The 23,893-nt window shown below is 44.4% G+C and overlaps 1 gene segment (V, D, J or C); it reads left to right on the top strand.

Moving 5' to 3' along the window:
- The first annotated feature begins 3,769 nt into the window (after positions 1-3,769).
- Positions 3,770-23,685, top strand: LOC130277171 (T cell receptor alpha variable 4-like). The segment is given in 3 exon segments: positions 3,770-3,830; positions 3,983-4,168; positions 23,248-23,685. Coding segments are annotated over 3 exon segments (528 nt in total).
- Positions 23,686-23,893: the final 208 nt, after the last annotated feature.

The raw sequence follows: 23,893 nt of genomic DNA, 5'->3' as shown, positions 1-23,893 counted from the left end.
AAAGCATAAGGACCCCTATAGAAAGACCTATGAAAATTTAGGGTAAAAAGAGACTGTAAAATGTGACACTTGGTGCATGTAATATGAGATTTTAAACGTATATAATCCCCAAATGGTTTTCCACGTTTGTTGAGAGAATTAAACCCTTTCACATTTTGAAATGCAAATCTGGTACAAGCTGGGATGCCAGCTGATAAAATACAGATGTCACAGATTTAGAGATATCCAGGTCCGCAAATTTAAACTCAAGCACCTGTAATTTAGAATCATGGTAATCCAAGTCTTGGCGGTCCGTCTCCCCCAAATTAGATTCCACGTTCAAGACCCACTGAGACAATTCCTGAATTTGTGAGGTAAAATCAGTGTCATTATGGACAGGGAAGAGTGAGCCCTGAGCTTATCCCAGAACCCTCTTTCCGTGCTTACTTGCACAACTGCGCTAAATGGCAGCTCACAACAAGGAGCCAATCCCTTTGCTAACAAAGGTGTAGGGGCATCATAATCGAAAACAACAAACAAGAACTGTACAGGTTGGGACATACAGTCAATAAACCAGAATACAGAATTACAGCAGGAATACAAAGTAGCACAAAACAGATATCAGGGAAACATGGTAACAGTAATATAGCATACAGACAACAGCCTAAGAAACAAAACAAGATAAAATGGCAGATATGATAATGTGAACAAGACAGTGAAACTAGGAATTATATACAGCAAGAATCATCCAGACATGCAGGGGATGAACAAGGCCAGACTGAAGACAGACACTATATACTTCAAGGATATGCAAATACTAGAATGACACGAACAGACACAAATGCTCAAAGACCAACTGGTCTGAACACAGATCAAGAACAGGATACATAGAACTGATACACACTAGATACAAAGCAAACTGACTCCTTTGTAAGGAACAAAGCGAAGTTCAGGAAATGTTCAGAATCTAACCTTTGGAGGAACCGGATAACTAAAACTCCATTCATCTGGAGAGATACAAAATACCAAATCCAAATAGACTCCAAGTTAAAGGGCACACCACTGTGTGAAACAGGACCTAACCTTGAAGGAAACTAAAAATCCAAAACACATCTAAACACGGGTTCAGATACTAAACAAATTAATAAATGCACAAAGCACAGGTCTAAACAGGGGTCAATAATCAAGACACACAGAAGCAGGTGTGAACACACACAAACAGAGAATACATAACAAGATACAAATGGCAGATTAAATCCACCCAGGTACACATACTAACAAGAATATCAAAATAGAGCTAAAAGCTACACTTTACAGAAAGCCATGGCAAAAACAAAATACAATGCATGCACACAGACAAGATGAGACTAAAAATCAGAAGCAAGGCTGAAGGCCAGAGAAGGGTAGATATGACCCCTCCTAGGTTTTGATTGGCTAGCAACATTAACACTAAACTGGTCAGAGGAGACATTACAATCAGGAACAGCCTTTATAAGTTAAGCTTGAAAGAACCTCTTACTGTTGCGGAACATTGCTGTCAAAGTAAAATTTTCCTTCTCAGACAGGTCCTCCCTATCAGAGAGCCTGGCTGGTGACTTTGAGCAGGACACTACAATCTTGGCCTGTGTGCCAGTCCTGAAGAGCTCAGTAATATACTGTGGAAGAGCTTAAGAAAGTTTCAGATTTCTCTTCTTGCCTAATGTGGACATGATCACTAGTGATGAGCGGAATAGGCCATATTCGAATGCGCGATATTTCTTTGCGCAATATATATTCGTGAATTTTGCATATTTGTTCACTTTTTTTCCATGCAAAATTCATAATAAAATTAGAAAAATGCAAATGCGCGATTATATCTTTCAACTAACTACTTTCCTATTGATTTCTAGGGATGTTGCTAACCTCTGAGAACTGTATTGGCATCCTTCTCATTGTCCCACAAGCTAAAAGAAAGGAGGGATTAGTGTCCACTGGGAGTGCCGATATTCGCATAGTTTTTGCATATTCGTCTTCTTTGGACCACAAGCTGAAAGCAGGGAGGGATGATCACTTTTTATTTACGCAGTACACATCATTGTGAGGTGTGCTGTGAAAAAAATGGGGAAAAAAAAGAATATTCATCATAACGAATATAATTTGCGATATTTTAAATATTAGTGAAATTCCAAAGTGCCGATATTTGCGATAAAAATTTGCTATTCGAATATTCGGGCGCAAAACTAATGATCACTTAGAGCTAGATAAGTTTTCCAGTGCTGAGGAGGGAGATATCAGCGCTAAGAGATGCTGTTGCAGTATGTCTGTCATCGAGCTCACATCAGACGTATCCTGTCACTTGAGCTGCACACATACACCCCCTTGTTATTCAACAATCAGTAATTACACAAAGCTCTGTAGCTGCATAACTAGTTTTAATAGACAGCTCTATTACCCAAAACACTGTTCTTCTTTTCATGTATTTTACTCCTCTATTTCCCGGTATTCTGCAAGGGAGCATAATTACTGCCATACCAGATATATACTTATTTGCATGAAAAAATAATGCACCCAGATAGAGATTGCTGCAAAACTCGCCATGCAGTTATGTGTTAGGTACATGCTTAAATAATTACAGGTGTGGTCTGATTAGACACTGAATCTTGCCGCTAGAGAGTGTAAAACTGCTTCCCTTGCTGCCATATAAAAAGACTCTCAGAGAGTACTTTTGGGTAGTGTACCTCTTGATTAGAGATCATTGACTGCTAGTCACGCTGCTACAATGCACTTAAAGACATTTTTCTCAGTTGAAAGATCATTGGACTGAGAGAAGCAGGATTGTCATTTTGACGGATTGACTGTGATATCAGCCATTCTGACCAAGCTTGGAGGAGGCGTGGGGGTGCGCTCACCCAGAAAACAGACTTTGGATGGCCCAGACAGAGGATTGTTTGATCTGTTAACAAGCATGAGCAGCACCCACAGTTTACTTGTCCACCATCAAGACACAAGTGGCATCTTCATTACACACTTCTGGCTCTGCCCAGACCATTTCAAGGTGCTTAGCTTAAGAAAATTTGGAGTCATGGTACCCAGTATGTGTCCTGCCATTGAAACCATTGCATACCACCATCAGACACCCCTAGTACTGATAAGAGGGACACTACCAGCTCAGTGATATATGTAGGACATCTTGTAGCCACTTTTGTTGATTTTTTAGTCTACACAGTCATCTGATTTCTTGCCATTAGAGCATTTATGATGAGCCAGCTAATGCAACCTATGTGCGTGCAGTATCTACTGGCCAAGCTGCATATCTGCACAGGTACATCTGTAGAAAAATGTGCTACAGAATTCCATAAAGAACCCTAATATTTTAATCACTTACATATATAACCATTACATTCACACATATTAAGTTTCAAGCAGCAGCTCCATGACACTGTTAGAAAATAATGATTATGTGGGTCCTATCAGTGAGGAATGTAATAAAAATGTTGTAACTATTTTAAAATGCTTCGTTTTTTGTTATTATATAATTTCTTTAATTATAAATTCTGTATTATCTGAGGTTATAAACCAGTTGCAGAACTATTAACCTGTACATCATATCCATGATATGGCATGGCGCACAGAATAATATGCTTTTATGAAATGTAATACTTTTGTAAACTGTACAGTAGATCACTAGGTGGCACTATGGTTTATATAGTAACTGCAGCTATAGTTTATAGAGCAGATAACTTATAGTGGGTGGGAGTTTCTGCTTGGCAGAGTAAGATCCCTCCAGACATTTGTACCCTTCTCACTCACTGTCACTGTGCACTGAATAGACATGTGTTGGCTCAAAGCTTCATTCATCTTCTTTCTTCTATGTAAGTACAATACTGATATCAGTTTGTATTTACATATAATGTGTATGTATATATATATATATATATATATATATATATATATATATATATTGTATAATAATAATAATAATGCATTATTTAATTCTGCCCCGATGTATTTTATTGTTTTGCAGGTTCTTTCTGTTACTGTGAAATTTCACAGACACCCAAACTAGAATGCCCATCAGAAGAAGACTGTAGCCTTACCTGTGGCCATGAGATTTTCACAAAAAATTACTATACCTATTGGTACAGAATGGTTCCTGGCCAGAGACTAGATTTCTTAATCAAACATTTTGAGAGCACTGACGAAGAAAAAGGCAAGTACAAGCTAATCTTCAGCAGGGACAGAAAGTCCAGCGTTCTCTACATAAAGAACGTAAATCCAGATGACAGCGCTGTGTATCTCTGTGCTCAGGGTGACACAGAAGTATAGACAGATTTCCTGCCTCTACAATATGTCACTAGCACAATATAGTACAATATGTTAATGACTGAAGTAGCTCTCAATTGTTTATATTACTGTTTACATAGCGAATTGTTTCAATATACTGTAAAATACTACTGAGCCACCTACTGTAGGATTTTCTCATTGTATGGGTAAATTGGCAAGTGCTGCATGGATCATAAGATAAACTAGTCAATACTGTATGTATAAACCCCTAATGCCATAAACAATTAACCCCTTATGACCAGCCAGTTTTTTTTTCCATCTAGAGAGCAATATGAGGGGCTATCTCTTTGCAGGAACTGTTATGGTTTGTAATGACACCTTTTGTTTTACCATCAAATACATTTAAAAAACCCAAATAATTATAAAATTTAGATTAGCGAATAAATACATTAAAATAATTAATTATCTCCATATTGAGATGATAGTTTTAGGATATTGTGAGACTTCATTCTACCTGCAGAAGAATCAAAACTCATAATCTATCAAAGCATTAAATAATTGCTTAGACTCATTGATAGAACTCCTACTCGCCATACTGGGTGTTATAAGTATATTTCCCACACAGGAAACTTGCTTCAAGTTCTTCCTCCTAAAATATAATATAGAAAGATCATAAAACTCTGCTATTTGTCTCAATGTCTTACCAAGATCATGTATAGAAAATAGTTCAGAATGGGGTGAAAGTACATCATAGGTCTTCCATGGTTTTGCCCATTCATGGAGTCATGTGATTTGTAGTTGGTTAGAATGGGGCAGGTAGTGTATTTAGCATTCCATATTGATATGTCTATAATTAGATATTGCCCATCTTAATATCATGAGGTTCCTCTGGATAGAGTGATATGTTATCTTTTTCTTACATGATATTCCTAGCCTAGTAGCTTTTGTTTTATTGTTAGTAGTTAGTTACTACTCACATGTATTGTTCTACTATATGTAGTCAATTAACAAGCTTGTAATGTTTACTAATATCTAATTGATTTTAATTTGCATATATAATTGTGTTTATTACTCATTTATGTTTATAACCTTATAACCAATAAATCTGCATACTTTTCTAATACCTTTGTATTATTGTATGTTGCAAAACTACATCCTTAAGCGTTAATGTCATCCCGTCACAAAAAGAACTTGTTGATATCTGAGGAAATAGTTGGACTCATATGTGAATTTTATTGATTGGCTTTGTCTACAATTCACCAGATCATAATTTTGATATTTTTAATAATTTTCATAATTTCTAATTTTTCATAATTAATAATTTCTATGACCATAATTCATAATTGAGTTATTGCCGCACAACAATACATAGACAAACAAACATAAAGAGCCCAGTCATCTAATTAACCCCTTAACGGCAATTGACGTAAATGTACGTCATGATGCGGTGGGACTTAACGCACCATGACGCACCGGACCGGCAGCAGCCAGGGAACCGCTGGTAATGGCGGATGTAAGCGACCGCGCTGATGTCCGCCATTAACCCCTCAGATGCCGTGGGTATCCGATCATCCAACATGGCGGCCGGAGGTTCCCTTATCTCCCTCCTGCCGTCTCCAGGGGTCTTCTACTCTAGTCTGAGATCAATCAGACCAGGGCAGAAGATCGCCAATAACATTGATCAGTGCTATGCATATGCATAGTACTGTTCAGTATTTGCAATCCAATCCAATGGTTGCAATAAATAGTGCCCTATGGGGACTATAAAAGTGCAAAACAAAATTGTAAAAAAAACTTTAAAAAAAAAAGCTTCCTGGGGACTATAAAAGTGCCAAAAAAGTTGTAAAAATAACTTTAAAAAAAAGCCTCCTGTGAAAAAGTCCCTTCCCCAATTAAAATTTTAACAGCCCCTTTTTCACATTTTATCCCCAAAGACCGTAAAAAAAATAAATAAATAAACAAATTTGGTATCACCGCGTTCTTAAATATCCGAACTATCAAAATATAATGTTAATTATCCCATATGGTGAACGGCGTAAACGTAAAAAAAAAAGTCCAAAATTGCAGCTTTTTTGTCACATTTTATTTAAAAAAAAATTATAAAAAGTGATTAAAAAGTTAAATATAAGCAAGTTGTACCAAAAAAAAAATACTGACCACAGCTTAAAAAATGAGCACTCATACAGCCCCGTATATGGAAAAGTTAGAAAGTTATAGGTGGTCAAAGTAGGGCAATTATAAACATACAAATTTTGTTAAAGAGTACCTATCATAATCTAAACTCTCCCTAATCCCCCTCCCCCCCCCCATCATCTGTCGCTAACTCTCACCAACACTATGCTTGTGTTTCTTTTTATTTAAAACCCCCACCTTTACCTGATTTATTGTCTTCTTGGCTGCTCATTCAGCCATCCTAGTGTGAGGGAGGAAAGGGGTGTGGCCCAGCATAGAGGCTGTGAATACAGAAGCCGGCAGCTCTGAATCTTCACCTCTCTGTTTACAGCTCATGTGCAGAGAGAAGAAAGACCAGAGCTCAAATGAATGAGGACATGCAGTAAGGCAGAGTCAAAGATCAGAGCTCAAATGAATGAGGGCATGCAGTAAGGCAGAGTCAGGAGTATGCCCTGCTGTGCTATGTGCACAATGCTTGCTCCTGCCTGTCTGATTCAAAGGCAGGGAGCAGTGCTGAGCTTGTCTGTGTCCCAGCTGCAGTCTGAGGCTAAGTTTCCACTTGTTTTTTTTTCTGGCAGTTTTTGGAAAACTGTCACTACAGTTTTTGAGCCAAAGTCAGAAGTGGATCCATAAGGGAGGAGAAGTGTAAGTCCTGCCTTTATATGTCCTATTCCTTTTGAATACATTTCTGGCTTTGGCTCAAAAACTGCAGTGACAGTTTTCCAAAAACTGCCAGAAAAAAAAACCCAAGTGGAAACCTAGCCTTATAGTTAGCCTGATAGTTTATAGATTTCTGGAGTCTGAAATCTATAAAAAAATAAAAAAATAAAAAAAAGGCTTGCGGCCAGGACTGGTAGGGAGACCCCTAGTGGTCATTTTTAAAAAGTGAAATAACACAAATAGCAAACTACCTCACTGATTCTACCAGGCTAAAGATCTCTATGTGTGTATGTAATACACATACATACTGTATACTAGATGGAACAGGGTGATTAAAGGTAAGTATGGGGCTAATTGTATGAATTCTAAACTAGAATATACAACACAAGAACAATAGAGTCATTTAATATGGGAAATGAAAAAAATATTTTTTTATTAAATAATAATTAAAACATATACAGTGGGGAAGAAACACACACGGGGGGGAACAGGGACAAAAAGAGGCGTCACCGCTGCCGCACTTATGAACATAATACTGGTGCAATTAGAAAGGTGGGTGTACTGAGTCACATGAACCGAGATTTTAACAGCATAGGAGTAAGTTAAACAAGTGCAAAGTGCATAAGTAATAAACAGTACAGACCTAGGCAGAGTATAAAGTGACCTGTGCAGCAGGAGTGACGTCACCCCAACGTATATTTCGGCGATATCCTTCGTTCAGCGGTGACGCCCCTTTTTGTCCCTGTTCCCCCCGTGTGTGTTTCTTCCCCACTGTATATGTTTTAATTATTTAATAAAAATATCTTTTTTTTTTATTTCCCATATTAAATGACTCTATTGTTCTTGTGTTGTATATTTTTACAAAGTGGAAAATTTAATAGAAAGAAGCCTATTTTTAATAACATGCTAATGGAAAGTTATTCTGCATACATTAATCTATAATATATCAAAAGTTTTTTGGATGAAAGATGGCGGCTCCACATGTCAGGACAAGGGGCAATGAACTCTGGGAAGGCGGAAAGACAGGCAGGCAGGATGACCCTGAATCACATTCAGCATGCAGCCTATCAGCAGCCAGCCACTCCTGTGATGTCACAGCCCTATATAATCGGCAGCCATCTTGCGGCCAGTCACTTCAGCATTTTATTGCAGAGAGAGAAAGGGGGACAGTGTGTGTTGCACAGAAAAGCATTTTTACAGCAGCGATTCACCTCAAGCCCAAATCCAGCCTAGAGGTACTGAAAGGTAAGGGAGAGAGATTGAGAGAGAAAGTGCAATTTTGGGTGTACTACACAGCAGAGCCAGCCAGTTAGGGTGAGCAAAGCACTAAAAGACATGGATCACCTGCTATTAGTGCCTAATACAGGTTGCGTAGGGAAGCGTATTGTCCTCTATTAAGTGTAACCTGTGCGTACATAGGTGGTGTACGATTTTGTTCCTGTTAAAATCTTAAGGGCCCGGTTGTTGTGAAAAGCCAGTCAAAAGTACACACCTGCTGGTGTTGTAGACAAATACTGTTTTAAACGTAGTAGAGAGTATTGTACTCCCCTCATAAGTGCATACCATGTACCTACATCTACGTGGTGTACGTTTTGTTCCTGTTAAAGTCTTAAAAGCCTAGTTACTGTGAAAGGCCAGCTAAAAGTACACCCCTTCTGTGGATCTAGACAAATACTGTAAGTGCATACCACGTGTGTACATCTACATGATGTACCATTTTGTTCCTGGTAAAGTCTTAAGGGCCTAGTTACTGTGAAAGGCCATCCTAAAGTACACACCTGCTGTTCTAGACAAATACTGTTTTAAGTGTAGTAGAGCGTATTGTACTCCCCTCATAAGTACATACCACATAAGCACATCTACGTGGTGTACCATTTTGTTCCTGTTAAAGTCTTACAGAGTACCTCTTATCAAAAACATTTTTAAAATATTTTATAGCTTAATATATATAGATTAAGTTTGTAATTGTTTTGTATAAAAAAATTTTTTTTTCGTTTTATGTGTTTTTCAGTTTTGAAAGTTTGGCTACTGGGGGTCTCGCTAGGAGTCCCTGTTACAGTTATTTCGGACTCATGCCACCATGGCAGCTGAGTCCTAAATCGCATAATAAGCGCAGCTCTCTGCCTATCAATCAGACAGATGGGAGCGTGCACTGTGCGCGTATCCCTGCAGCTCTATACTCCAAGGTTCCTCCTCTCTGTATGACATGTGTTTAGCCAAACAGAGAGGAGGAGAGTCAGAGGCTGCCGTCCTTGCTTTTTACTCAGCCTGTATGCACGATCCCGAGAGGGAGCACTGCATACAGGAAGAAGGGCAGAAGCCGGCCCTGGAAGGCCTCAGATGGCGTTGCACCTGCTGGACCATGCCCACTTCCTCAACTCGTACTCAGCTCAAAACTAAGCTACAGAAGATAGATGAAAAAAGGTATTTACAGGGGGTTTTAACTAGAAATAATGACAGGGATAGAGATAAAGTCAGGTACAGATGGGGAGGGGGATTAGGGAACGCTTAGTTGATGATAGGTACTCTTAAAGGAACCAGTTACTGTGAAAGGCCAGCTAAAAGTACAAACCGGCTGCTGTTCTAGACAAACACTGTTTTAAGTGTAGTGGAGCGGATTGTAGTCCCCTCATAAGTGCAAACCCATACGTACATCAAGTGGTCTACCATTTTGTTCCTGTTATAGTCCTAAGGACCTGTTTCTGTGAAAGACCAGCCAAAAGTACACAACTGCTGGTGTTGTAAACAAATACTGTTTTAAGCGTAGTGGAGCTTATTGTATTCACCTCATATACACACTAAGTATGTCAGGCAGAGAAGTGCCAAGACATGCACAGAGGAGTGGCAGAGGCCTAAATTTGTTAGGAGCAGGCAGAGGTCGCATCAGGAGTTCCAGCGAGAGGCCTGACCTCTTGGTATCAGCTAGCGGTCATGTCTAGACCAGCAACCCTTCTACCTTCATCGATTGGTTAACTCAGTCATCCACTTCGTCACAAGTGACATCTGACACCTCCAGTCAACAGTCAGTGGGTTCCTCAGACATAACCCTCAGTTTGCATTGCCCAGGAGCAGTCCATGTCCTCTCATTGCCTCTGTCCTATACTGTTCCTTTCCCCACAAATGTATCATATGCTGTGGGTTAAGTTCAACTATTTAGTGAGGACGATCTAATAGAGGACAGTCAGCAGTTACTGCCCAGCCAAGAAGTGGAGGAGATATCCGCCACCTCCTAGGCGGGCAAGTAGTCATGAGGAGAGTGACGTGGGAGGCGGTGTTGCCAGCGTTCTGGGTCCTGAAGGAGTCAGCATGGTCGCAAAAGTGTGAAGTCTAGAGCCAAACATGCCGGGGTAGACCACCTGCTTTGCGGTAGCCTACCTTCCCGGGAGGTAGTGGAACAGGGGTGCCTGAAGTCAGCGGCTGTAGCAGTCAATCAGTGCTGACTGTTGGGAGTAAAAACTTGGCGGCGTGGCAGTTTTTCATCAAGCATCCGGAGGATGTTAACATGGCCACATGCAAGATGTGTCGGCAGAAGGTGAAGCATGGCCAGGGTCCCAATGTTGGCACCACGGCCCTGCGTTAACATATGCAGTGTCATCATAAAGCGGCCTGGGAGAACCGTGGCTCCGATGCGGTGGTCCAGCCTGCTGGATCACCCAGTGGCACGCCGCTCCCTGTTTCAGCCAACTAAGGCTTCACCACCTCAGCCGAAGGGAGCTGTCTGTCATACCCATCTTCTGTCGCTCCAGATTCTCCTGCTCCTCCTACTTCGAGTCAGTCATTCCTCCAGCAATCCATCTGCAAAGCCTTTTCCAAGAGACAACAGTATGCGCCAACTAATCCAACAATGGCGCAGAAGCTGAATGTGCTCCTGTCCAAGTTGCTGGTGCTGCAGTCCCTCCCTTTTCAAGTGGTGGATTCTGCACCTTTCAGAGAACTGATGGCTTGTGCCGAGCCGAGGTCTAGAGTACCAAGCCATGCACAATTTTGTGGAACAGAATGTGGGCCTATCCGTGAGCCTGTAGTGCACGGCAGTTCCAACGTGTGGAGCTGTAACTACGGTCAGGGATAATTCATGTCCTTTACGGCTCACTGGGTGAATGTGGTTCCTGCACAGCCACAACAGCAACTTGGACAAGTTACGCCGTTTCCGCCTCCACACTCTTAGGCCATTGGTTCTGTGACAGTGTGCGACTCCGCCTCCTCATTCTCCACTGTGTCCTCAGCCTCCACTGCACGGACAATTCTCAGTGCCCCTCCAGCATACCATGTGTGTAGGGCACGGCGGTGTCATTCTGTTCTTCACATGGTTTGCCTTGGCGAACTGAGTAACACAGGAGAGGAGCTGCTAAAAGTCATTCATCAAGAAATCGAATCATGGCTTCCTCCACAAAACTGGAAATGGGAATCATGGTGACCGACAACGGGAAGAACATCTTGTCTGTGGTGCGACAAGGAAGCCTAAGCCATGCACCCTGCATGACACACATGTGCAATCAAGTTGTCAAGCGGTTCCTGAAGTGTTCTCCCCATCTGGAGGGCATCCTAACAATCCTAAGGCCGCAAAACACACCCTCCTTGAGCTGCAGAGTCAGAACGGTATCCCCAAACATAGTCTGATTTGCAACGTTTCCACAAGTTAGAATTCCACCCTCCATATTTTGGACCAACTATACGAAAATTGAAAAGCCATCACCGATTTATTGATGATCCAAGCGGATAGGGGGACTCCTTTGCATAACTTCAATGTCAGCCAGTGGCAGCTCATACATGACACCTGCCTTTTGCTCAGGCCCTTTGAGGAAGCCACGTTATTAGTCAGTCACCAGGATTACCGGATGAACAACGTCATTCCACTGCTTCATGTACTACAACACGGCTTGGAAACAATGGCTGGTCAGGGCACTGGAGCATTACATCGTGAGCCCTGTGAGGGCTGAACTGGAAGAGGAGGAGGACAGTGGTGCACAGTTTAGGTTTCATGAAATGGGCAGTTTTTATAATCATCTGAAAGGAGAGGAGGAGCAGCCAGAGGAGCTAGAGGGTTATGAGGAAGGCGAGACAGAGGACCCTGACACACCGTGGCAGTATGCAGTGGAGATGGAGGCAGGTAGTCCCTCCGAGTCACTTGCACAAATGGCATGATGCATGCTCACTTGCTTGCGTTGTGACCGTCAAATTGTCACCATTCGGCAGCAGGATGACTTCTGGCTCTCTACCTTTTTGGACCCTCGCTACCTGCACAAAATGGGGGGCTTTTTTACATCCACTGAGAGGGAGGACAAACTGACCTACTACAGAGACATCCTACGTAGTCACTTGGCCTATGGCTATCTGTGCCATCATCCACCCTCTCGCAGGTCTGAATCGGGGGACCCTCTGTGCTCACCTTCCACTGCCATGGCTGCTAGGAGGGGTGGGGTGGCAGGAGCGGTACCAGCTCCATCAGCAGCAGTCTGAGTCTACAGTCACTGATGAGTAGCTTTCTTCACCCGCATAGTAAAGCAACTCATCAGCAGCAGGTAGACCTGGAGCAGGACCTGAACCAGCAGGTGGTGGGATACCTTGACATGAACCTGCCAACACACTTTGAAAATTCGCTGGACTTCTGGGCAGCCAAACTTGATTTGTGGCTGCAAATAGCAGAGTTTGCCCTGGAAAAGCTGTCCTGCCCAGCCAGTAGTTTGCCATCAGAGCGGGTGCTTAGTGTGGCGGGGCCATAGTAACCCCAAGGAGAACTCGTCCGTCCACAAAACATGTGAAGAGACTGACCTTTGTGAAGATGAATCAGGCATGGATCAGCCAGGATTTCCACCCACCAATGCCTGATGCATCAGAGAAGATTGGCCATGGTGCCACACCAAAACTTCACAAATATGGATAGTGCAAAACAGTTACAGAAATTCCTCAGCATCAGACCACAAATTATTGAGGATATGAATTAGCCAAAACTTAACTTTTCTTAGGATAACATATATGGACCCCAAATTTTTTTATTTCCAAGAAAAGGAAAGGTGTGCAAAAAACACCATGTGCCACCTACACCACCAAGTATTGGTGTGATGCAAAGACCTCTAAAAGGTGGAAGGGAACAATGTATGGTCCATTGTAACTGGTGGGGGTAAATATTTCCCCTGTAAGGCCCTACTCTCACATTATTAATTCCCTTCTTAGAAAGTGTTACTCGCCCTAAAAAGGGTGGCCCCACACAGGAACCTCTCCCTATTTCCACCTACAAACACTGCCATTTCCCAGGGTTTTTAGGCGAGTAACACTTGCCAAGAAGGGAATTAATAATGTGAGAGTAGGGCATTACAGGTTGAGTTTTTGCCTCACTGGTTACAATGGACCATACAATGGACCTTCCACCTTTTAGAGGTCTTTGCATCGCATCAATACTTGGTGGTATAGATGGCACATGGTGTTTTTTGCACACCTTTCCTTTTGTTAAAAGAAAAGAATTTGGTTCCAAATATTTTATCCTAAGAATATTATACTTACTACTACTCAATACTTACTTGTGCACACTAGCACTTTTACAAAAGAGACTGTTTTCTTCTGCCTACCGGCCTCAGCTACAATTCTGATCCTGCCACCTGCCTGATGCCACACATCTGATGCCAAGTTCTTCTTTTTTCACCCACCTTCTTCACCAGTTACTGGTATTGCCACCCACCGCCCCACTATGTCACTTTCAGGACTTCTGATCATGCAGATGCCAGCTCCAGGCTGTCTCATTCTGCCACCATATGTTCTCCTCATGTTTATCCCACCTTCAGGCTGTCTCATTCTGCCACCGTATGTTCTTCTCATGCATATGCCACCTCCAGGCTGTGTCATTCAGTCACTATATGGTCTCCTCAAGCTTCCGCCACCTCCAGGCTGTGTCATTCAGCCACTGTATGGTCTCCTATTGCTGCCCCCAACTCCAGGCTGTGCCATTCAGCCACTATATGGTCTACTCCTGCTTCTGCCACCTCCAGGCTGTGTCATTCAGCCACTATATGGTCTCCTCTTGCTGCCGCCAACTCCAGGCTGTGCCATTCAGCCACTATATGGTCTACTCCTGCTTCTGCCACCTCCAGGCTGTGTCATTCAGCCACTATATGGTCTCCTCTTGTTGCAGCAAACTCCAGGCTGTGCCATTCAGCCACTAAATGGTCTCTTGTTGCTGCTGCCAACTCCAGGCTGTGTCATTCTGCCAGATTATGGTCTCCTCATGCTGCTGCTACCTCCAGGCAATGTCACTGTGCCGCCATGTGGTCTCCTCATGCTGCTGGCACATTAAATAAAACTTTTTAGGTTCATCTATTTGAAATCTCCAATTTAAATGTTAAAAAATGTGTTAAATTTTTTCAACTGTGAGGCCCTATTGTCTCGTCAGGCTGTTGCCACCTCCAGGCTGTCTCATTCAGCCACCATATGATCTCCTCATGCTGATGCCACCTCCAGGCTGTGTTATTCAGCCGTTATATGGTCTCCTCATGCTTTCGCCACCTCTAGGCTGTGTCATTCAGCCTCTATATGATCTCATCTTGCTGCCGCCAACTCCAGGCTGTGCCATTCAGCCACTATATGGTTTACTCATGCTTCCGCCACCTCCAGGCTGTATCATTCAGCCACTATATGGTCACCTCTTGCTGCCGCCAACTCCAGGCTGTGTCATTCAGCCACTATATAAACTCCTCATACTTCCACCACCTCCATTCAGACATTATATGGTCTATTCTTGCTGCCGCCAACTCCAAGCTGTGTCATTCAGCCACTATATGGTCTCCTCTTGCTGCCGCCAACTTCAGGTTGTGTTATTCAGCCACTATATGGTCTTTTCATGCTTCCGTCACCTCCAGACTGTGTCATTCAGCCAATATGTGGTCTCCTCTTGCTGCTGCCAACTCCAGGCTGTGCCATTCATCCACTATATTGTCTACTCATGCTTCTACCACCTCCAGGCAGTGTCATTCAGCCACTATATGGTCTCCTCTTGCTGCTGCCAACTCCAGGCTGTGCCATTCAGCCACTATATGGTCTACTCATGCTTCCCCCACCTCCAGGCTGTGTCATTCAGCCACTATATGGTCTCCTCATGCTTCCACCACCTCCAGGCTGTGTCATTCAGCCACTATATGGTCTCCTCTTGCTGCCGCCAACTCCAGGCTGTGCCATTCAGCCACTATATGGTCTACTCATACTTCCGCCACCTCCGGGCTGTGTCATTCAGCCACTATATGGTCTTCTCTTGCTGCCGCAAACTCCAGTCTCTGCCATTCAGCCACTATATGGTCTCCTCATGCTTCCGCCACCTCCAGGCTGTGTCATTCAGCCACTATTTGGTCTCCTCTTGCTGCCACCAACTCCAGGCTTTGTCATTCAGCCACTATATGGTCTACTCATGCTTTCGCCACCTCTATGCTGTGTCATTCAGCCTCTATATGATCTCATCTTGCTGCCGCCAACTCCAGGCTGTGCCATTCAGCCACTATATGGTTTACTCATGCTTCCGCCACCTCCAGGCTGTAACATTCAGCCACTATATGGCCTACTCATGCTTCCGCCACCTTCAGGCTGTATCATTCAGCCACTATATGGTCACCTCTTGCAGCCGCCAACTCCAGGCTGTGTCATTCAGCCACTATATAAACTCCTCATACTTCCGCCATCTCCATTCAGCCACTATATGGTCTTTTCATGCTTCCGTCACCTCCAGACTGTGTCATTCAGCCACTATATGGTCTCCTCTTGCTGCCGCCAACTCCAGGCTGTGCCATTCATCCCATATATTGTCTACTCATGCTTCTACCACCTCCAGGCAGTGTCATTCAGCCACTATATGGTCTCCTCTTGCTGCTGCCAACTCCAGGCTGTTCCATTCAGCCACTATATGGTCTACTCATGCTTCCCCCACCTCCAGGCTGTGTCATTCAGCCACTATGTGGTCTCCTCATGCTTCCACCACCTCCAGGCTGTGTCATTCAGCCACTATATGGTCTCCTCTTGCTGCCGCCAACTCCAGGCTGTGCCATTCAGCCACTATATGGTCTACTCATACTTCCGCCACCTCCGTGCTGTGTCATTCAGCCACTATATGGTCTTCTCTTGCTGCCGCAAACTCCAGTCTCTGCCATTCAGCCACTATATGGTCTCCTCATGCTTCCGCCACCTCCAGGCTGTGTCATTCAGACACTATTTGGTCTCTTCTTGCTGCCACCAACTCCAGGCTTTGTCATTCAGCCACTATATGGTCTCCTCATGCTTTCGCCACCTCTATGCTGTGTCATTCAGCCTCTATATGATCTCATCTTGCTGCCGCCAACTCCAGGCTGTGCCATTCAGCCACTATATGGTTTACTCATGCTTCCGCCACCTCCAGGCTGTAACATTCAGCCACTATATGGCCTACTCATGCTTCCGCCACCTTCAGGCTGTATCATTCAGCCACTATATGGTCACCTCTTGCAGCCGCCAACTCCAGGCTGTGTCATTCAGCCACTATATAAACTCCTCATACTTCCGCCATCTCCATTCAGCCACTATATGGTCTATTCTTGCTGCAGCCAACTCCAAGCTGTGTCATTCAGCCACTATGTGGTCTCCTCTTGCTGCCGCCAACTCCAGATTGTGTTATTCAGCCACTATATGGTCTTTCCATGCTTCCACCACCTCCAGGCTGTGTCATTCAGCAACTATATGGTCTCCTCATGCTGCCACCAACTAAAGGCTGTGTCATTCAGCCACTATATGGTCTCCTCTTGCTGCAGCTAACTCCAGGCTCTGCCATTCAGTCACTACATGGTCTCTTGTTGCTGCTACAAACTCCAGGCTGTGTCATTCTGCCAGATTATGGTCTCTTCATGCTGCTGCTACCTCCAGGCAATGTCAATGTTCCCCGCCATGTGGTCTCCTCATGCTGCTGGCACATTAAATAAAACTTTTTAGGTTCATCTATTTGAAATCTCCAATTTAAATGTTAAGAAATGTCTTTAATTTTTTCAACTGTGAGGCCCTATTGTCTCGTCAGGCTGTTGCTACCTCCAGGCTATCTCATTCAGCCACCATATGTTCTCCTCATGCTGATGCCAGCTCCAGGCTGTCTCATACTTCCACCATATGTTCTCCTCATGCTGATCCCACCTCCAGGCTGTCTCATTCTGCCACCATATGTTTTCTTCATGCTTATGTCACCTCCAGACTGTGTCATTTGGCCACTATATGGTCTCCTCTTGCTGCCGCCAACTCCAGGTTGTGTCATTCATCCACTATATTGTCTACTCATGCTTCTGCCACCTCCAGGCTGTGTCATTCAGCCACTATATGGTCTCCTCTTGCTGCTGCCTACTCCATGCAGTGTCATTCAGCACTATGTGGTCTCCTCATGCTTCATCCTCATCCAAGCTGTGTCATTCAGCCACTATATGGTCTCCTCATGCTTCCACCACCTCCAGGCTGTGTCATTCAACCACCATTTGGTCTCCTCTTGCTGCTGCAAACTCCAGTCTCTGCCATTCAGCCACTATATGGTCTCCTCATGATTCCGCCACCTCCAGGCTGTGTCATTCAACCACCATTTGGTCTCCTCTTGCTGCCACCAACTCCAGGCTTTGTCATTCAGCCACTATATGGTCTCCTCATGCTTTCACCACCTCTAGGCTGTGTCATTCAGCCTCTATATGATCTCCTCTTGCTGCCACCAACTCCAGGCTGTGTCATTCAGCCACTATATAAACTCCTCATACTTCCACCACCTCCATTCAGCCATTATATGGTATCTTCTTGCTGCCGCCAACTCCAAGCTGTGTCATTCAGCCACTATATGGTCTCCTCTTGCTGCCACCAACTCCAGGTTGTGTTATTCAGCCACTATATGGTCTTTTCATGCTTCCGTCACCTCCAGACTGTGTCATTCAGCCACTATATGGTCTCCTCTTGCTGCCGCCAACTCCAGGCTGTGCCATTCATCCACTATATTGTCTACTCATGCTTCTACCACCTCCAGGCAGTGTCATTCAGCCACTATATGGTCTCCTCTTGCTGCTGCCAACTCCAGGCTGTGCCATTCAGCCACTATATGGTCTACTCATGCTTCTCCCACCTCCAGGCTGTGTCATTCAGCCACTATGTGGTCTCCTCATGCTTCCACCACCTCCAGGTTGTGTCATTCAGCCACTATATGGTCTCCTCTTGCTGCCGCCAACTCCAGACTGTGCCATTCATCCACTATATTGTCTACTCATGCTTCTACCACCTCCAGGCAGTGTCATTCAGCCACTATATGGTCTCCTCTTGCTGCTGCCAACTCCAGGCTGTGCCATTCAGCCACTATATGGTCTACTCATGCTTCCCCCACCTCCTGGCTGTGTCATTCAGCCACTATATGGTCTCCTCATGCTTCCACCACCTCCAGGCTGTGTCATTCAGACACTATATGGTCTCCTCTTGCTGCAGCCAACTCCAGGCTGTGCCATTCAGCCACTATATGGTCTACTCATACTTCCGCCACCTCCGGGCTGTGTCATTCAGCCACTATATGGTCTTTTCTTGCTGCCGCAAACTCCAGTCTCTGTCATTCAGCCACTATATGGTCTCCTCATGCTTCCGCCACCTCCAGGCTGTGTGATTCAGCCATTATTTGGTCTCCTCTTGCTGCCACCAACTCCAGGCTTTGTCATTCAGCCACTATATGGTCTCCTCTTGCTGCCGCCAACTCCAGGCTGTGCCATTCAGCCACTATATGGTCTACTCATACTTCCGCCACCTCTGGGCTGTGTCATTCAGCCACTATATGGTCTTCTCTTGCTGCCGCAAACTCCAGTCTCTGCCATTCAGCCACTATATGGTCTCCTCATGCTTCCGCCACCTCCAGGCTGTGTCATTCAGACACTATTTGGTCTCCTCTTGCTGCCACCAACTCCAGGCTTTGTCATTCAGCCACTATATGGTCTCCTCATGCTTTCGCCACCTCTAGGCTGTGTCATTCAGCCTCTATATGATCTCATCTTGTTCCCGCAACTCCAGGCTGTGCCATTCAGCCACTATATGGTTTACTCATGCTTCTGCCACCTCCAGGCTGTAACATTCAGCCACTATATGGCCTACTCATGCTTCCGCCACCTTCAGGCTGTATCATTCAGCCACTATATGGTCACCTCTTGCAGCCGCCAACTCCAGGCTGTGTCATTCAGCCACTATATAAACTCCTCATACTTCCGCCATCTCCATTCAGCCATTATATGGTCTATTCTTGCTGCAGCCAACTCCAAGCTGTGTTATTCAGCCACTATGTGGTCGCCTCTTGCTGCCGCCAACTCCTGGTTGTGTTATTCAACCACTATATGGTCTTTTCATGCTTCCGCACCCTCCAGGCTGTGTCATTCAGCCACTATATGATCTCCTCATGCTGCCGCCAACTCCAGACTCTGCCATTCAGCCACTATATGGTCTCCTCTTGCTGCTGCCAACTCCAGGCTGTGTCATTCTGCCAGATTATGATCGCCTCATTCTGCTGCCACCTCCAGGCCGTGTCTCCTCATGCTGCTGGCACATTAAATAAAACTTTTTAGGTTCATCTATTTGAAATCTTCAATTTAAATGTTAAAAAATATCTTTAATCTTTTCAATTGTGAGGCCCTGTGGTCTCGTCAGGCTGTTGCTACCTCCAGGCTTGGTCATTTAGCCTCTATATGGTCTTCTCATGCTGCCGCCAACTAAATCTGTGTCATTCAGCCACTATATGGTCTCCTCATGCTGCCGCCACATCCACGCTGTGTCATTCAGCCACTATATGGTCTCCTCATACTGATGCCTCCTCCAGGCTCTGTCATTGTGCCACTCTGCGGCAGTGATTCTAATAGCGACGCGTCTAATCTGCATGTCATACTGAATAACAGTATTATTTCACTAACACAACAAACTCACTATGCGTTTTACGACAAGGCAAAGTGTTCCACACCCCTATTGAGGCTCTCTGTAGGCCAGAAATAATCATTTTTCATAGCGATTCACAAGGAATAAATTCGGACCGAGCCAAATCTTTTCTGAAAATTCGGCGAATCTGCCAAATTGAATTTTATATCTTTACTCATAACCTCTGACACATTAAGCCATTATATTTTTCAGTGGGTCATACAGAGGTTCACAAGACCAAGTTACTGTTATGAAATATAAAGACGCAGCTGTGCTGGAATAAAGAAAATGGCATGGTAGGACTAGTGATAGGGGTTTGCATGATATGGAAAAAAAAACATACATGAAGTGCTTCTTTAAGGGAAAACACAGCACAACCCCTTCAGCTCTTACCAGAAAAGACCGTCAAAAAGAAAAAGGAGTTTAAGCAGATTAAAGCTAAGTTCAGACTACGGAATCTTCGGGCAGAAAATTTCCGCTTGGAGATTCCGAGTGCGGCCAGCGCTGACTGAATCAGTCGCAGCTAGGACAGCGCGGACACTGCAGTCTCCAATAGACTGCAATGTGTTCCGCGCGGATTTCCGCCTGAAGAAAGAGCAACGCCTTTCTTCAGGAGGAAATTTCCAAGCGTATTTTCCGTTCACAAACTCCGCTTCACAAATTCTGAAGTGTGAATTTGTGAACGGAAAACCCTTCACTACACTATGCATTTTAGCAAGCAGAATTTCCGCCTGCAATTTCAAAGCGGAATTGCAGGAGGAAATTCCGTAGTCTGAACCTAGCCTTAAAGCAACTCCAGTTTTATAAAGTTTTTATATGGCAGAAGAGGTTATTAAAGGGATACTCCGCCCCTAGACATGTTATCTCCTATCCAAAGGATAGGGGATAAGATGTCTTATCGTGGGGTCCCGCCGCTGGGAACCCCCACGATCTCTCCTGCAGCACCCCCTGTCATCTGGTGCATGGAGTGAGCCTCACTCCATGCCTGATGACTGACAATGCAGGTCTCCCCTCAATGCAAGTCTACAACCATGCCCCCTCCCATAGACTTACAATGAGGGGGCTGGGGCATGATGTCACGAAGGGGGCTGGGCGTGACGAGGTGACTGGGCCGCGATGTTGCGATCCTCCGACCCCTGCATCTCCAGTCATCAGGCATGGAGCGAGGCTTGCTCCATGCACAAGGTGACAGGGTGTGCTGCAGGAGAGATTGCAGGGGTTCCTACAATCAAACATCTTATCCCCTATCATTTGGATAGGGGATAACATGTCTAGGGGCAGAGTACCCCTTTAAGCAGCTTTTAATACAAAGGGTCAGCTCCACACTCCATTTTTTGAAGCCTCAATGTTCCAAAACCTTGCATTGATAGCTAGAAGAAACCTGGTCAAGCATGAGCTTTAGGGAGATGGTAATAGCAGCCAAATCACTTAGCATATCAGCTGGTTGAACAAAGCATTAGGCATATTAAAGGGTATATTCCAGCCTGAAGCATTTATCACTTATACACTGAGTAGGTAATAGACTGCCATCATGAGGGTCCTAAGCCCCTGTGTTTCCCTGCCACAAGACCATGGCTAACAAGCAGTGATGGATTTAATGACATTGGTCCCAGGCTGTTCACGAAATTTGGGAAAGGGGGCGATTCAAATTTTTAACATGGGGCATTTGTTTAATTATTTTTCTTTACTTTTGTAGTTTCCCTAGGGGGCTTAAAGGGGTACTCCGACCCTTATATATCTTATCCCCTGTTCAAAGAATAGGGGATAAGATGTCTGCTGGGGACCCCCTCAATCTGTCATTCAGCCCCCACCTTTGCGAGCTCTCTGCAGCGCTGCAGGCTCTGAGTGTGAAGCATGACGGCCGTCACGGCCCCTCCCATAGACTTGTATTGAGGGGGTGTCATGACATCACCATACTTCGGCCCGTGGTTGTCACGCTGCACACATATGCTTATTGATTGTAATTATATTGCAGTGTACTACCTGTTAGTTGGTGTCTTATTACACACTGTCTATGGCAGGATGTAATAAAAGTACAACAATGGCAGCCATGGAGGCCATCAGAAAGCACCTGGCTGCCATAATATATGATGAGCAACCCACAATTATGTTACAGGATTGGGTAACTGGAGACTGGAGACTGTAGGTGACATTTAGTCGCAACTGAATGCAGCATCTAGGGTGTCAAATGACTAGAAACAGAGATAGTTTCAATGCAGGTTAAAGGGGTTCTCCGGTGCTTAGACATCTTATCCCCTATCCAAAGGATAGGGGATAAGATGCCTGATCGCGGGAGCCCCGCCGCTGGGGACCCCCGGGATCTTGCACGCGGCACCCCGTATGTAATCAGTCCCCGTAGCGTGTTCGCTCCGGGTCTGATTATGGACGACCACAAGGCTGGCGGCGTGTGATGTCACGCCGCCGGCGGCATGTGATGTCACGCTCCGCCCCTCAATGCAAGCCTACGGGAGGGGCATGATAGCTGTCACGCCCCCTCCTGTGGGCTTGCATTGAGGGGCGGAGTGTGACGTCACGACACGCCGCCAGCGGCGTGACTTCACATGCTGCCGGCCTTGTGGCCATCCGTAATCAGACCTGGAGTGAACACGCTCCGGGGACTGATTACATACGGGGTGCCGCATGCAAGATTCCGGGGGTCCCCAGCGGCAGGACTCCCGCGATCAGGCATCTTATCCCCCGGAGAACCCCTTTAATGACAGGAAGTATTAGCTGATGATAGTAGCCAAAATGTGTCACATTTGCAGTAGGCTCAGCTCCTGAGCCCTCTTCATACTTCCTCAGCTCACATTTGCCATACAAGTATGGCAGATGTAACCAAAGGGTTAAGTACAAAATAATGAGCCCCATTTAAGAAGCTTTATTTTTTGTTGTTATTATTATACTGTATAATTTGTGAAGCATTATTTTTATTTTTTTTCCTTTTTAGACACTACGACATTTGTAAACTGTACACCACTAGGTGGCACTGTGGTTTACATAGTAAATATAGCTATAGTTAGAAAAGCAGAAATATCTCCCTTTTACAGTGGGTGTGACTTTTTACTTGACAAACTCTCTGTACACACATTCGTTCCATTCTCACACTTAGTAACTGTCACTGTATTCAGAACACACAAGATGTGTTGGCTCAAAGCTTCATTAATATTCTTTCTCTGTGAGTAGAAAACTGATATATATATATATATATATATATATATATATACATATATTATAACTTTTTTTTTTGTCTTACTATTTTCTTTTATTGTTTTGCAGGTACTTTCTGTTACTGTGAAATTTCACAGACACCTAAACTAGAATGCCCAGCAGAAGAAGACTGTAGCCTTACCTGTGGCCATGAGTTTTTCACTACAAGTTACTACACCCATTGGTACAGAATGGTTCCTGGCCAGAGACTAGATTTCTTAATCAAAGACTTCAAGAGCACTGACCAAGAAAAAGACAAGTACAAGCTAATCTTCAGCAAGGACAGAAAGTCCAGCGTTCTCTACATAAAGAACGTAAATCCAGATGACAGCGCTGTGTATCTCTGTGCTCAGGGTGACACAGAAGTATAGACAGATTTCCTGCCTGTACAATATGTCACCAGCACAATATAGTACAATATGTAACTGTGTAAAGTGCGACATGACTGAAGTAGCTCTCAATTGTTTATGTAACACAGTTACATGTGCATTGTTTTAATACAGTGTAAAATGCTACATAACTAAAACAGCAATCTACTGTATGATTTTCTCGTATAGGTACATTGTCAAATACTACAAGGATCATAGGTTAAGTAGGCAAATGCTGTATGTATAGACAACTGCTGCCATAAACCAGAAGATTACCTCCTAATCACTGTGGTAGTGTAACGGCTGTGGTGAAGTGGATCCACTGAGCCTGTGTGGATGATGGCGTG

The sequence above is a fragment of the Hyla sarda genome, chromosome 1 (genome assembly GCF_029499605.1).
Source record: "Hyla sarda isolate aHylSar1 chromosome 1, aHylSar1.hap1, whole genome shotgun sequence".
NCBI classification, from domain to species: Eukaryota; Metazoa; Chordata; class Amphibia; order Anura; family Hylidae; genus Hyla; species Hyla sarda.
The sequence above is the reverse complement of the archived record's forward strand: the minus strand, read 5'-3'. Positions and strand labels throughout refer to the sequence as shown.